General features: G+C 42.7%; 1 protein-coding gene across 6 annotated transcripts in view; it reads right to left on the bottom strand.

The window, feature by feature from the left end:
- Positions 1-17,159, bottom strand: part of THSD7B (thrombospondin type 1 domain containing 7B) — a 330,826-nt gene that overhangs the window by 84,241 nt on the left and 229,426 nt on the right. For all 6 annotated transcript variants that reach the window (XR_012588260.1, XM_074594199.1, XM_074594198.1 and 3 more), the window contains one exon: positions 1,093-1,271. Coding sequence is in view for 5 of the 6 variants with exons in the window: in XM_074594199.1 (XP_074450300.1) it covers positions 1,093-1,271 (179 nt within the window). In the remaining variant the exon portion in view is untranslated. The remainder of the gene's footprint in view (positions 1-1,092; positions 1,272-17,159) is intronic.

Here is a 17,159-nt window from a genome sequence, read left to right as displayed (position 1 = left end):
CACTGAGGTATGGACAACATACACTTTATTGCAGTTTTACATTTTCATAGTCCCTGCTGCTTCTCTTAGGCTACCGCCTATGAATTTGAAATAGTAATAAGGGAAAACGGGGGAAAAAAAAAAAAAAAAAAAAGTATTTACCAAGTTTCTTACAGGAAAAAAAAAATAAACTGTGAAGAAAATGAGGCAAGGTCAGAATCAGGTGTTAGAAGTGATGCTGCATCCCGGGACATGACTGCTGCAGCAACACCTGCGCAGAAAAACAACTGGATCCATCAGCTCTAGCACCCACAAGCCACTACACAAATAAATCTTTGCATGAATACAATTAAAGACCTTCTACACATACTATGCAACATATTTTTTAACATATATATATATTCATAACCTACCTATGAAACCCTTCAGCATGACTGCCTCTGTCCTATTAATTTTCATAGCTGAATCTGATATAAAGGACAGGCAAACCTTAATAGTACTTCATCAGTGTTAATTAGCATTGAGAATTAATCAGCAAATGTAGGGAATCACTATTAGTCTTGCAGAAATGCATACGGCATTAGACAGCATTTAAACAGATGCTGATCTTTTTTAAAGAGTAGCAATTTAGAGATTACTTTCCTCTGATGGGATACTTCAATATTGAATATACAGAGATTAATGTTCAAGGGAACTTGTGTTGTGTTGAAGGGAAATGTTGCTAAAAATAGCAATATATATTTAACAAATGTTTTTGCAGCAACCATAGTCTCAGAGAGAATTAAAGACTTTTAAAATATCCATGACATCTGAGCTCTCTGATGCTTATACACTATCCAGGTGGGATTATTTGTCAAGGGCTTCCTGTGCTCTGGGAGATAAAAATTTCTTTATAGAAGAAATGCAGTCTTTCAGGTCAAATTCTACTGTTACATGAGCATCTCCCACACAATCCTCAAGAAGTTCGAAGATTGTCTACAAAATCTGACACAAGGTGTGGTCCCAGAGATAACTCCTATTTTTAACTTCTTCACCAGCACAGTACCTTTCGATGAGCATTAAAAACACAGTAAGCACAAGAGAGATTTCTGTTGGCTATTTAACACCGCTCACCTGATTCTTGAGATCCAGCTTTGGACAGGGACGACCTCCATTGTAAGGCTTCTCCTTAAGCCACTTGGATCGGACTTTCACCCCCGGTCCACAAGAAGAGCTGCAAGGGGACCAACTGGACCAATCGCTTAATTTGCAATCAAACGGGCAAGGGACCGTGCAAGATTCTTCAATGTAACCTAAACCAAAAATTTAAGAAAGGTTTTAATCACCGCAACTAATGAACTCTGATCCTCCAATGTCTCACGACAATCTGTGTAATCAACACAAAATGAGAACTTCTTAAAGAGAAGACATTTGGCAGACTGACAACGCTCTCCCACCATGAGATGATGATATTATTTGTAAAGAACAGCAGTGACTAAAACTAATTTCTACTTGGTTTAGTCCAATGATCATTAGGAAGGCTAAACCAACTGATGTAAGGAACACACACCCTGGCAAACTGTTGTGAAGCTGGTTGTTCACCAGCAAGTGGTGATTATCTTCCCTACGAGACTGTGGCCATAATAAATTCTGGCGAACTAAGCGTACACTCCAACTTTGTACTTCTTCATTATTATGCTAGCCATCTCAGAGCTGGCACAGGCAGGGAGTCGGGAGGCTCTCGTCCCAGCAGACAGGACCAGAGGATGGTGGAGGCACCAGCACTGTGCTCCTGGCAGTTCCCACAAGATGCGTGAGGGACCTGCCTGCGGCCGGCCAGCTGGAGTGGTGTGGGATTTGTTCTTGGGAGAAGCAGATGAAACCTGCTTCCCACACCTTTCTGGTAATTCTTTCTATACATCTTTCCACCTGTTTTTTCAATTCTGAGTTTCATAAACGGCATTTTAAAGCTTTGCTTTCACCTTAACCTGGCTTGACACATAGGTCCTCCCAAGATCATCACCTCTTAAAATCAGGATACCTGACATCTGCAGGACCAATGCCTTGCTGAATTAAAACCCAACAGGGCTTCTCAGGGAAAAAACAAGGTTCCTCCATACAGGCACAACCCCACAGCTGGTTTAGGACCTGGCACATGGGAAGAGGGATTTTGCAGAGCCCAGCGCTGGCCATGGAGCTCCTGGTGGGCAGAAAGGCAGGGGAGGGCGGCCGAACCCTCGGGGTGTCCGGGGAATTACTGGCACCAGTCTCGGGTTGGCAGTGTGGAATAGCTCCTGCGCCTTCCTGCTTACCATGCTGCATTCATTCTCCTCGAGTTTCTATTATCTCCTTGTCATGTCTGTATGCACTATTTTAATTTAAGCAAAAAAGAGATTTCACGTTAGACCATGAAAGTCAGTGGCTGCTAAGATCAGCCTTTATTACAGGCGGCTTTGACCCTCTGACAGCTCTGGCAATGATGGTCATGGAAATAACCGAATTTCATCCCTACTGTATTGCTGATGTTTCTCATTTTTATGCCCTTTCTTTCTGTTTTTCATTGCACTAACTCCCTCTATATTCCTTACCCACAGAATACCAAATTATCTCATTCGATTACTCTTTTATGAAGGGTTTCCCCACTCTACCAAGATGACAGTCACTGCAGCAGGGAGGAAAAAAAAAAAACCCAAAACCAACAAAACCCAAAAAAACCCAACCCAGAAGCAGCTGCCCTCCAAAAGCCCCACACAGCCCCAGATGACGGGGAAACACCAAGGCTGAGGCACAGAGATCATTCTGGCCCGGAGCTGGGTTTACTGGCTCTGTGACTGACTCCAGACCAGGACTGCGTTACATCCTGAGCATCGACCCACAGCAGCAACACGCTGCCTCCCCCCTGGTCTTCATGTGAAGTCAATATCAAGAAAGGTTTCAGACTTATTTAGGCATCCCCCACCAGAAAATATCCTCCTTCTAGAAGTACAAGAAATACTGATGTTGGTTTTGTAAACTGTGCCTTAAAAAATACTAGAAACAACAGTAATTCCCTCCTTCAATGATGCTCTATTTCTTCTCTCTTTTTCCTTCGTGATGGTCCTGTTCCCTCTTCCTTTACAGCAGCCACCCCGCAGCCTGGCAGCCGCAATCATTTCCCCAGTAACTCACGCTGTAACTCTTCCCTAAAGCTGCAGCCCCGTTCCCGTACGGTGAGCTCTGGTTTTTTTTTGCTACCTCTTATCTCCATGTCTTGCATTGCCTTGTCACTTGCAGCTCCAAAGCCCCGGGAACTGGGTATCTTAATTATTTCTGACCCAATCCCCTACAGTGGTGTTCGCTTGTTTGAGATATTTCAACTTTGCATGCTTTGTATACTCATCTGGGTGAGATTACACCCATGCACACACATATACAAATATTTCCAAACCAGATTTGCTTTTTTTCCCCAAATGAGACTCCCAGATATCCCACTAATATTCTATTCCACCTGCTTAGGTTGCCACTCAAAGCAATTCATAATACATTATGATAAGTAAAAGAAATTTTCTCATGATAGATTTATGAGAAGCATTTCTTAGGCAGTTCTCCGAAGAGTTCTGTTCCACCATCGTACGAAAGATCATTTTTCCTTGGGCTGTGTGACAGCCTAGGTAATTAACTCTCAACAGAAACAAAGAAAGTGCCTTGTTTCAAAGTAGGATTAGACAGAGGGGTTATCAACTTATCAGTGAAGGCAAAATGGGCTAAGCCTTTTGGCAGTTCGAGACCCACCTCTATAGTAAAAAGAAATACAAGACCAAAAAAAAGAAATATAATACAAAAAAGAAATATAAGGAAGAGGAAGGAAAAGCTATAATCAACAAAATGGAAGAAACTTATTGTGTTCCACCCCCGGGAACTGCTGTGGGGATCCCCCAGTGAACCACAAAATTTCTAAAGACGTCCTGTTGCTAAGACATAAAAGTAATGCTAAGCTCATTACTTTTTGAGTTTCCTCACCCATATTTTTAAATTACATTAAGTATAAACAAATAATGGCCAGCTAATAGAGCATTAAATTACCATACTGCCCAGAGGAACCCAATTCTCCACATTGAACAATGCTACGGAATCAAAAGGGGAACATAACTTTCTTTCGAGCTCTTCTCAAAGGCTGCCATTACTTCTTCTACCAGTTGCTTGAGGTTAAACGTATGAGGAGATACCCATGGATCAAAGATTTCATTCAACAAAAATTTTCCTCCAAAAATCTCTACGTGATGTATCCTCTCTGCTCATATAGAGAATGCCTTTATGGCTATCTTTTTATGAGAAACTAGTAAATAATGTTGTACTCAGCTCATCCATTGCCTATGAGAACGGGATATTTGTTTTTCTCTGTAGGAGCCAAGCAATGACTTGCCATTGTCAGGGGGCTGAAAAGACTTCAGTTTGGATACCCGCAGTAATCCCACTATTTGTAGCACCGGCATGATGCATAATACAAAACAACATCAAAAAATAACAAGGGAGGTATGCTATTAAAACAACCCGTTAATAAAGAATTCTGCATTCAGGATATTATCCGGAGAAATACTTCTTAGCATAGCAGAATATGAATAAAGAAAACAGCATAAACACATTTCTGAGTTACTGTTGCTCAGCCTGGGGAGACTAACTCGAGGTTGAGTTTACACAGCTGGTTTTGTCAGTGTCACCCTTAAACATCTCACTCATCCATCACACTCCCCCATTTTTCTCTCTGTTGCAGAACCTGGTACCAAAAATCCCAAGTAGAGTTTCCAAGACCTTCTGTGAAAAAAGATGTCTTCTCCCCACCCCGCTCAGCCTGCTTTCCATGTGTTCTTATATTAGTTCTTGAAGCTTCCTTTAGCCTCTTTCTTATTTTTTATTCCTCAAAATCTCCAATATCATTAAAATAAAGTTCATTTAATTTAGAAACAACAGATTAGAGCCTCTGTCCTAGCTGAGCCGACAGCAGGCCCCTGAAGGCCACAGAGCTGGAGCTGCACACACAGATGTCACCGGAGGCAGCAACAGAAACACCAGTGCATGGGATATTTAAGTAGGCATCTTGCAGCATACTACTGGGAATAGTCCTGAATTGGCAGCAAAAATTGAGCTGGATGATCAAATAAGCCTTTTCTATGTTTAAGTGCTATTGTTTTACTACTGAGACACTGCCAACCTAATGGGATGAACAAATGCATTTACCTGGCCTGCACAGCTCATTTTACTATTATTTATTCATTAAGAACAATGTGCTTGCTGCTCTACAAGCCACAAATGGAGTCTCTTCCCTAAAGTGTCTATAATAAACAAAGCACCCATGGATTACACAGGAGGTACTGGGAAGGCTCAAACACACGATGTGGTAACCATTCCTCGTCTCGTTTCTTCTGTGCAGCCCAAGAGATGGAGCAATAGCAGGTGAGATTAATAAAGTGAGGATGATGGTCTGGTGGATGTCAAATGTTAAGGCTCAAACACGTGGTGTAAAAACTGTTATTGTCTCATTTTTGCTGTGCAACCCGAAAGAGCCGGGGCAGCAGGAGGCGGCTGGATGATGGGCTGGTGGGTGTCAGCGGCACAGAAGCAGGGAGAGGATGTGGATCGCGCTGCAGCGCCGGGGGGGGAGTTCTGCAGTAGCACAATTCCTTTCCCACCTACCCAAGACGCCATACGTATCACCCCAGGCACAGCTAGAGAGGGCCGCAGTGTCCTTCCGTGTCCCCCTCTATATTCGCAAACGGATCGTGGTGGGAGAAGCAGCTGATTAGTAGGTTGACAAGCTCACGTAAGACACTGGCATCCACCCGACTGTTACACTTCCAAATGATAAATTTGCTGCGGGTGTAAGGTCTGCGCACAGCGTTAAACAACAGTGCCAACAGGATTCCAAGAGGCTGACTTGAAAGTGATTCGAAAATAAACATTTCTCCGGCAGCTTTGGAAACAGATGCACTTCTAATTGAATTGGCTTTAAACTCATTTGTATCCTCTCTAACATATTTCATCATTTCAATTAACAAACTTCTAGCAGTTCTACCCTTGTTAGTAAACCTTGAGGTGCTTCATAAAGCTCAAGGTCATTACTACGAGAGGGACAACTCTGTGCATCACCGCAACTGCCACTGGCAATAGCACCCGTAATTTCCCTTGGAGCCTACAGGATGGCGGAGATCACCCTTTAACAAACACGGCAGCAGCAGAGTGGACAGTGACACAGAAGAAATGTTTCTAATTACACAGACTAAAGGTAGATTAAAAAAGCTGATTCATTTTGCAATTAATATTTACATCCATTTGATTACTGACTGTGAAATATGTAGAATAACACCAGTAAATCCACGCCGTGCTGGAAGTCTAATAGCTAAAGACTTCATAAGGGAGACCTGGTGGACCATGGCACTCGGTGGGCCGGATTCTGCTCAGCTGAAGCTTTGGGATCTCCTACAAAGCAAAACTCAGGTTTTAACTCAGGTTAAAACCTAGCATCGAGCATAGAATGCAGTTAAGAGTCTAACTCCAACATCTGATCACAGCTCTATGGCTGGGGCTTTCCCAATGTGCCGCAGATAAGGCAGCCACCAGCCATGGGCCACACGGCATGACGGAAGACTCCAGAAGCTTGTGAGATACAAGGGGAGCACCTCCTCTTAAGCAATCCAGGCCCAAACATTTAAATCCTGCTTCAAGGGAGAATATTATTAACTGAAGGAAACTAAGCAGAATAAGCCCTGGGAGTCTTAAAGTTGCTAACAACTTCAGTTGCATCTGAAAAGGATGTAATATTGCCATGGAACAAACGTTTAACCTTTTTTTTTTTTTTAATACACAAGGATTTGAGAGATTTTATGCATTATTAGTTTGCTAGCTGGGAAATTTAAGAGATAATCTAATGAATACATTCAGTAAACGCACAACTGAAAAAACCAGTAAAAATAACTTTAACGTTTTTGCAAAGCTCAAATAATGTACAAAATGTACCCTTAGCTAATTTATTCCCGCTTGCTCTTCTCAACAAAGAGGCACACGCTCTCGTTATCTCGTAGCAGACTGATTATAGATTCTAAATAGACCAGAGAGGACTTGTAAAAAACGCTGCTAAGTTTAACTCAACATTATTGTTATTGAAATTCATCCAAAGGTTGGGTTTATTGCTCAATTTCACAGTCTCTATAAATTCTGACGAGGCAGTCGGGTTGATGCTGACGTTGCATTATGATTCCTAATTTCTTTTGATTTTGTGTTACGGTTATCTTCCTTAAAGAACTTGCAAGCTTACACTTTGAGTTGCATACAAACCGTAGTAGCTGATACACTTAATCTTTTCACTAAATAAGGAAATCTCCATTAATTAGCACATTCCTTGTAACAGATTGCAGAACAAGCTGAGAACTCTTCCGGAGAAGAGAGACTCGTCTGCTGCCTTCTGACTGCAAACAAATAGCGAAAATAAATAGGACTTCACAGCGTACATTCATCTCCCAGGGAACTTCCGATGCAGAAATCCACTGCACAAATCTGTCTGGCCGCCAAAACCAGCTGTGGAAATGATTCCCTCTCCTCCTGGGGCTGCTCCCCTGCCACGAAGTGCCGGGCCGGCTGCTTGGGAGCCCTGACACCTTAAGAAAGACCTTGCTCAAATAAAAAAATCATCCACTGGGATCAATAGCAGCCAGGGGAGTAGCTCAGCAGTGTTTTTCTATATACTTTGCTCATCACCCTGCCACTGGGAAATTCATCTGCTTTGTCCAAACAAAACTGAGTAGGTTTTGGGTTTTTTTTTCTTTACCCTCATCTTCTGTATATCAGGAAAGAAACTCATCCCACTGTACTTTATTATGAATTGTTTAGCATATATGTTCTTCAGGCTGCTCAAGCCACAGTAAAAGCAGATTTTTAAAACACACCTGACATTGCGTTTATTTTTTATTATTATTATTATTATTATGAGATTTATATAACAAAACAAGGCTTTTTTTAAAGGCCAAACACACTTCCACAGTACATCACAAAGACAAAATTAAATTGTCCACAGACCGTCAAATTCCCCTCTTTCTCCTACATCTGATTTCTCTCAGAGGCCCAATTGCACAGTAGCTCCGAAAATAGATGTGCATTGCAGAGCGCTCTGAAGATCAATATAGACTTGGGCAATTTGGACCAGGCGGGAAGCATCTTCCAGAGCCAAGGGTCCATCACTGGGAGAAAGCTGCCGCCAAATGTCACCAAAAATATCTGCCCCCATCAGTAAATCATACATGGCCTGAAGGTCAATGGTTTCAGGCTCTGCTGGAGCACACTAAGAAACTCAATTTCGGAGTTTGGGGCCCTCTGCGGAGAGCATCTTTCTGCCAGTTTCTAAAGATACGACGTTAGGCACTGTCAACACAATATGCCACCTCATTTCAGCTGCCAAGCGGCGACCCCAAGACACAGACGAGCCTCATTTAGACAACATCCCTCAGACAGCAACGCGACGGCGTCCATGTTACAGAATAGGAAACGCTGATGCCTTTCCGTGTACCCTGATAATTAGCACATATTGCACATTATAATACTGCTCTTATTTCAGACAAAATAAACCACCAGATGACTCTGCAGAAGAAAGGAACACAAAGCAATTAGATCCATGAGCAATTAATATTACCAAATGGATCACAAAAACATGAAAGAAATATATTTTTTTCCTCTCCCCCCCCCCCCTTAAATGTACGTTCCTAGTACTTTTAATTTCCAAACTCCAGAGGTATTACCAAGTGTAAGGGCCAGGTCACGGAGGCTCTGAAAAGGCAGGGAGAAGCATCCGAGCCCGCCGCGACCTCCGCAGCCTCCCTCCTCGCCGCCACGGGAGGCAAGTGACACAGTCACCCCTCTGATCAATACATTTAAATCAATACACCGCCTCAACTCCTTCTCGTCTCATCGACACTAAATGAGAAACCTAACTACACACTTTAATTATACTGGCGCTGTTTTAAAGCTGCCACTAAGCATTTACCGACGTTCGGAAGATCCAGGTAGCTGCCGCGAGGTCCAGCCTGCTCGGACGAGGAGTTTCACTCCTGCTATCAGAGGTCACCTTGCTACAGAGGCAGGGATACAAAGGCATCTGACCTCCTTAACTCATGCTGCACTAGAAAAAATATCTGATGGAAACAGGGCTTTAAGAAAGGGAACAGTCCTGGTTTTCCACAGCTTAGTCACAGGGAGAGCAGCACGACTCATTTAGATGATGGAAAACCTTGAGATGGAAATAGGACATTTTCGTGATGTTAGCAGGCCCCAGCACAGAGTACTGATGTACTGAATTCCTGATAGACTTTTGTTTCAATTTTGCGGCGTGACTTTGAGCACTCTGGTTGTGTAGTTCAATCTCCTCCGCTGGGGGACTTCAATGAATTCCGACAGAAGCAGAAAGCGATGCAATCTTGTTGAATAATACGATTTTTAATGGTCACTCCTCCATGTTACCAAATACAAATGAGATCCAAGATTTCACAGAGAGAATCTCTGTCTGTGGTGAGGGATATTAGAAGTTTTGCAAACCAGACGCTGTGATTTAATTTACACCATCCTCATTTGCAAACCTTGAAGGACATAGAGAGATTTCAAAGCATATCTCAGACCCAGGAACAGACTAAGGTAGGATAAATTCTCAGTTACTCATCAATATTGTTATGATAATCCTTAGAGAAGACTGAGCTGAAGTTTAATTTTATCCACGTTTCCTAATTCAGGCTCATTTCCTCAAATCCTCTAAATTCAGCTGTTGCTATGTTTCTGAGTTGGTCTCCCGAACTCTTTGATCAAGCAGACTACATCAGGCACCTTAAACGAAATCCACTATGTGCCCATCTCCCCCTTCCATGCTAACTTTATCGCTGTATGCACTGCTCCAGCAAACTCATTTCTGCTCTGGCAGTCAGCTCATTTTAGTCAGACATTGGCTTATGTGCAAGAAGTGGAATTCTTACTTTTGTTGGATTCTTCTTCCATACAAGCAAACTCATGTGATGTTGCTTCTGAAGATCTTCAGAATATGTCAGACGTGAAACCCTTTAACTCTCACTGGAACCCACTAGAACACCTACTATTGTGACTTCCCACTTAAAAATCATTTGTCATCCATTTATTTGCCCGAAAGTCCTGCTCATCAGGGCTGTATAAAAGGCAATCAGGTTAAAAAACATTGAAAGAAACCCACGATCATGAAGTTCTGCATGAGTAGGAAAAGTGCAGAGGTCTTAACACTAGAGTACATAATTCGTGAAACAGCTTATGCTAAAACAGTATTTCTTCATACTTCCTATGTAACATATTAAATGGAATGGCACACAGGGAGAGAAAAATGTTAATTCTAAATCTGTCTTTGCATGGTAACATTTTATTAGAGCCTTGCTTCATAAGAGGCTGTATTTGTGACAAATGCGTTATTAAAACCAAAGAGACGGGCCACATTTCAAAGAGATGCTCTTACTGCGGCCTACTGCAGCAAGCAGGGCAGCCGATCGCCCAGTGCATTAACTTGCTATCAAAGCTCTCCTAAACCTCCGATAGACTATTGCTACACCGAGTTACTATTTCTACACTAAAAACATTCCCAGCTCCCATGGAAGAGCTTTAATCAACCTGTCAAAAACAGAGAAAAACTGACTGAGCCTAATAATAGAAACAAAAGGCACGGACATGAGCAAGCGTGGGCAGAGGTGGGCCGGCAAGTGGAGGCTGATGGTGATCGTCAAACACAAGAGAGCATGCTTGAGGTTAGTAAAAAAATCATTCCTTATAGTCTGGTATTGCCACCTCTTCAAAAGGGTCATTTAATGGATTGCAGCAAACAGCATCAAAGAAATTTGGGCAAAAAGACAGGCTATAAAGATTTATATTTAGAGCCAAGAGTAACAGACAATCACTATGACTAAATGCAGCACCTACAGAGGATGTTGCTCAAATAGCTAAACCTCTAAATATTTCCTCATAAGATGCACGCTTGCTTTCTGTAAGAAGATAAAGATCTAGAAGAATGTGCATTTCTATGTGCTAATGCCTCAGGGGAAGTCTTGCCTCGCCGTAAATAAGCTTCTGTGATAGCCAGTTTGACCCATTCAGAAATAACTTTTTTGATGGCTGTTTACCTTTGATTCTGTTGCCAGAAAAACACAGAGAACAGCAATGTCTGAACAGTTGCCTTGTGATCCCATTTCATTTGATAAGTCTTTTAACATCCAGGACGGAAGAACTGTGGCCAAATTTTCTTATGGCGAATAAATTTTGGAAAAAAAGGAAGGGAAAAGATAGGGCATAAATCAATATTCTTTGAGCACTGTTATGAGAGCAATATGTAAAAAGCCCTGTAGTCAAGCAAGAAATGGAGGGCAGATCCTTTACGGGCTCTGTTTCCGTGCTTACAGCCCCCCTGGCAGCCACAGCTGTAATTAAGGCTGTCACTGCACACCCAAGGAGATGTGTAGAAATGTCGGAGAGAGGTCCAGAGGAGAACCCAGCCAGGATTTCGGGGCTAAATTTAGAAGCTATTTAGCTTTGAGACATCAGAAAACCAGTCAAAGGTGACAGTGGCTTTGTCCTGAAGTGGGAATGCGAGGGTAGGACAGCCCCATCCGCAGCTGGCAACACTTTTCAGCCACCCGCGATCCAAACTCAGCCTTAATTCCCGTGCCAGGGGATCAGATGGGCAGAAAATACGGTGAGATTTTAGCTGAAACTTTTTTCTCAAGCAGTCTTTGAAAAGCTTTGTCTTTGGTAAGTAGTACGGTCATTTTTCTGTAATAAAAAGGCCACCGAGAGCTACACCGCAGAGCCACATAGGGGAAACCACAGAGAGAAACAGGAGTATCGTAATATTTAATTAAACTCAAATGCCAAAAGAAGGGTAGATTAGTCCGAACATGGGCTCTACATGTTATCATTAACCGATGGTGCCAAGATTACTTCCACGCTTTTGGGGAAGAGGAGGCATCCCGAGGGCTGTCAGGTGTGAGGTCTGGAGCTGGGAAGAGGACAGCCTCGGCAGGGTGGCCCATTTTCCTTGGAAAAGAAATGAGGCTGTCAAGAACGAGGCCTCCAGAAATGAGGCCTCATCCACACGACATTTGTAGGATGCTGTTTTTGGAAGTACAGAAACCACTTAAAACTAAGACACGTTGGATTCTGGAATTAACGGTTTGTGCTAAAAAAATGGAATTTCAAGATAAGATTTCGTTTAGACTAAGAATGTCTAGACTAAGAAATTAAATGTTCAGGGATATTTTCAAAAACACGGGTGAAACTTCTGTTCAAAAAAGTTGATATTTCTGAAGATTTTCAAAAGAAAATCAGGATCTCTGCAACAATTTCATTCTTCAAAATAAAATTTACCAGATATGGAAAAAAATGTACACTACAGTAATTGCCAGAATAGATACACTTTCAAAAGTAAACAGGCATTTATTCAAGTAGTTTTTCCACCTTTTTTTTCCCAAAATTGTTTCCTTGTAGGAAAGTTAAGTTTGCTATCAGTCCAGGATAGACTCGGCTCACATTCCTTTAACCTACTAAGCTCTGCTTAGTTTTTTTGAGCTACACAAATATCATTTTGCAGTACAATTATTAACATCTAGTGATTAAACACTACCTGAAAATAGCTTATTTTCTCCCAAAATGACAGTGTGGGGATTCACACCCTGCGGGGTTTCAGAGCAGGTCCTTGTGTTAACTCAGAGGTAGGTCACGAGACGTCTGTCAAGCTGGTGGCCAGCTTTCACGTAAGGGAGCGTAAACCCCAGAGGAATGCCCCGGGTAGAAATACAGCACAACTCTGGGCTGACCTTTCAGAAAATCAAATTTTCAAGAGACTTGATACTACCCGTTTTTGAACAGGAAGAGTTGAAATTCCTGACCCATGACCTTTGCATACTGTCCTAAGTCTCTCAACACTGGGGACACGGCTGACCAGGACAGAAGCAGCACTGTCACTGCTGGCAGATGCTGCCCTGATGTGCCTCGGAGCAGGGAATATCCATCCCTCCAACTGCCACAAAACCTATGAGCCTTCACGTCACCCAAATTTTTAACTCCTCCTGGTGCGTCTGTTTGCTGAACCTCCTCCCCCGTTTGGGCTTAAAGGTGACATTTTCAAGGAGTGACCTTGCCAGCAGCATTCCCAGTAGCAGCTTTATGTTGACGTGACTGGGAGGAACCGAGTGACACCCCTGCATCAGGAGGTAGTGGGGGACCCTCTGAGTAACCCCAGCCCTCTTTGATTTGCCCACCTGCAACTAAACCACATACAACAAAACACTGCACTGTTGAGAATAAAGAGGTATATGAGCATCCCTGCCGTGCCTTTCATAAATTTAGAGATAATTAAAGCTTTTTAAGAGGACTGTAGGTTGACACTAAGCGCTCTGTGGTTTAAAGCCAGGATCTATTTGTCTGTTGTGTCGTTATTCCAGGTTCCTGTTGTTGCGAGCACAGCAGAATTTGAATAGTATAAGCGCTCTTCATAAATTCCTGCTTTCCATAAATTGCCCGTCGGATCAAAAGCAGAACCTCTGTGCAAGAGCACAGAAATCTCCAGCCTTTGATTTGGAACAGATGAGGCACCCTATGTTCCTCTAAGATTAAAAAAAAAAAAAAAAACAAAAAAAAGACCTGTTGGCACAGCACACAAAAAGAGAGGCAAAGGAACTACATGAAATAATTCAAAACAAAGGAGGCGGAAATTCAGAAATAGTACAAGGAACTCGGATGACAGGCTGAGAAGCCGATGAATGGCAAGTAAGAGGACAATTTAATGTCCAAAGAGGATACTCCAAACACCAGCCAGAGAACGGAGACGCTCTGGACTAGCAGTGAGCTGAACACAGTATGAGCCAGTCTTCTGATGGGAAGACAAATTGAGGCAAATTATCAATCACATTTTTGTAATAGAGTTAGAGCTAGTCACCTTTATCTACAATTTCATAATTGCATTTCCAAATTAAAGGGAGGAAAAGAAGAGTGAACCAACTCCAGCAAAAAAGAAATAGTTCAATCTGGAAACTGCAAGCCACTCATTTCTTGAGCTTATTTGGATAGGCCTTCACGGAAAATGACAACATCACTAAAATAAAGCTGTACACTAATCACAAAAGCCAGTCATGAAAAAAAAGCTACTGCATGTTTCTTCTGGACATCAAAGAAAAGGTTTTGTGTAGAAAGGAATAAAATTCAGAAAAGTCTGGGATATGTATTTCTAAGCTTGTCACATCTAATGATCGTGAGCTAGCCCAAGATTAAATTGCAGGGAGGAGAGGTAAATTAGTCAAGGTGTCACCTGTGTAGCCACTACAGTTGACTCAGTGTTCACACAAGCTGTGCTGGGTCAGGGCAGAGGTCTCTCCAGCCCCAGGACTCCGGTCCTGACAGAAGAAACCGTAGAGCACCAGGCAAGCTAGTAGTCCATGTCCATTAAGGCACAGCTGGAATGCTTTTGGACTTCGAGATACTCTCTATGCGGTAACGACACCAATGGGGAGAAAATCCACTACCTGTTGAGAAGGTATGCTTAAAGTGTTAAGATATTGGCAGATAATAGGCTTAGGAGAGTTGGAGTCTGGACTGCTGAAAAATACAGATCAATAGACTTTAATTTTTTTTTGGGTTGGTTTTTTTTTTTTTCCCCAAGTGGCAAATGCAGAATTGCTCACAAAACTCAGTGTTAGATGAGGGCCTCAGCCCCTGAACCTCTCTGAGCAGTGATTAATTTCTACATTAGACTGAAACTCACAGTACGTTCACTTGATAACCATGATACATTCACACAATAAGTCACATTGACACGAGTGAACTAAACCCTACTGAAGTGGTAAGTGCAACAGCCAGGTTTCAGTCAGGGAAAGTGGAAATCATTGCTGCGAGAAGGCAAGAGCCCAGAGCTTGCTCTTGAGAAAAGCGACAGACAGACCTATTCTATTCCACACCATTTTTATTGCCCCATACCTTGCACTCATGGCATTATCAAGTCTGGGACAAACTTACCTCTACTTCTAAGGCAAAGTTTGCAGCCTTACATCTGTCTTTCTACACTTTGTAAAAGTTCTTCAAAAGGATCTAGCAAAGAACTGAGGTCTGAGTCTTACAACTTCTCACTTCTGCCCTGGTTCGAGGGAAAGGAACTTTTCCTTTTGCACTGTCCTGCAACAGGAAAAGAGCAGGAAACAAAGAGAAGTCAGAAGACCTGAAACAAAGAGAAGAGGAACACGCTTGCCCCTACAGCTCATAAAGCAAGAACAACACCTAGATATCACAGTGACTGGCGTTCAATATATAAGGCAATGGCTTAATTAGCCGTAAATAAGGTCAGCTAGCAAATGTCAAAAGGTCATCTCGTATTAATTGTGAACAAGACAAACTGAGCTGCTTAAAAAAAAAAAAAGAACCGTCATGAATAATTTCTCAGGACTTCGCAATTCTGCATGCTTCTGCAATTTGCTCTTCTCTATTATGGTTGAGTAACATTCTGCTAATTATTAATTGGATAATGATTTGTTTCTATCACTAATTCAATATTGTGTTCAGAAGTACATTTTGAAAGCTACCAGCTGTAGAGCCCATAAATATCGGGCTTATCTTTATTTAACTGCTCTTGTTGGAAGGCAGGTCCCAAGTGATGGAAGTGGAGCCTGTGGAGCTTTCTGCCCACTTTTTGGCACTCCACACCCAAAGTCACCAAAATACCTGTGTCCTCTGGAGAGTGAGGCAATGCTGCTTTCCCCCTCGCCGCGCAGGGAACAGAAGGTGTTCAACACTGGGTAGTAATTAGGAGTTTGTACATCCTGAATATTAAACAGGGGTCTGGCCGGAGATTCACAGTTCACCCTTAGGGGAACTCTTAGGGGGCACTCAGAAGGTGGAAACATCTCACCCCTCCTTTACATCCCACTTCCAAACCTAAATGTCTTCAGAGCATTCTGTAACTAGAGTGCGGGAGGAAGGGCAAACGCTGGGGCTCTGCGGTACAGTACTGACCATCCCTCTGGCCTCCTACATGGGTCCTGGGCCGGGGTCGTGTTGCAATCATTTCTGCTTGGATAAAAAGCTGAAGACAAGAAAGCCAACAATAATCCCCTTGAGCTACGACTCTCTACTACCCTCCCTAAGAGAAGCCGGACCATTAAAAATGCCACATAAATATCACTGACAGAAAACACGCTTCAAGGTTATTCAGAAAAGCCCCACACATAGACAACCTCCTCTTTTTAATAGTGATAAAAACCCTGAGTTTTTCAAAAAAGCAAGTCACGGCACAGGCAAACCCACCTTTCAAAACCCAACGACAGCTCCCTTTTTGCAGAAGAAAAGGTAATGTTGTGGGGGAAAGGTATAGCATTCCTCCTCCGTGGGCCGCAGAGGCATAATCAATTGGTACAACAGCACATTGTCGAAACACAAACCACGGAAAGCTGCTTTATGAATCCGTGCAGCCAGCTGGAACAGCCATCAACAGCTGCGAGAGGAATTCACTCCAGGACTGAATCACTTCCTTAGGGTGGGTTTTTTCCTCCTTTTAGTACATGCAACTCAGGCTGCTGATCCTCATCCCAAAGACCCTCCACAGAGCAGCCCCGCTGCTTTCTCTGCTCCCTTATATACTCAGGAACATTAATGGTTCCTGTGGTATTACTTAATCTCCTCCTGAGACATCATTTCTCCCTCTCCCATCACATAGCTCACCAGCAGTCTTCCAACCTACTACATCACATTGTGTGGGGTCCCAAGTTTTTTGACTGGGACTCAGAGAGCATTTGTGATTTGGGGGCAGCGCAAGTACAGAATTTGCTCCTAAAACAAAGGCTTTCGTCTGTAAATTAATTTAGCGTAATGAAACGCGACGAACTGCAAATCGTGGAAACTGAGAAAAAATATCCAGATGGAATGACATTTCTTGCTTGCTCTACTTCTAATTCTGCCCAATTTCTGTTTGATTATATGTGAAATGTAAGGGGACAGAACCACAGCCCAGGGCCCCAGCAAGCAGTGACACTGGAATATATGCTGGGAATCAATTTGAGTTTGAGACTGGGACAAAACTGCAAGGATGAGAGCACTGGTTGCAGAAGTCAAGTGTACTGGGCATGAGCGACAGCCGGTGACATCACAGGGTTTTTGTAATTAAATATGATCGTCTCAAGAAAATGCCTGATTCTTTAATT

Source organism: Larus michahellis, chromosome 7, assembly GCF_964199755.1.
Source record: "Larus michahellis chromosome 7, bLarMic1.1, whole genome shotgun sequence".
Taxonomy (NCBI): Eukaryota; Metazoa; Chordata; class Aves; order Charadriiformes; family Laridae; genus Larus; species Larus michahellis.
Note: the sequence above shows the minus strand (reverse complement) of the source record. Positions and strands in the feature narration are given on the sequence as shown.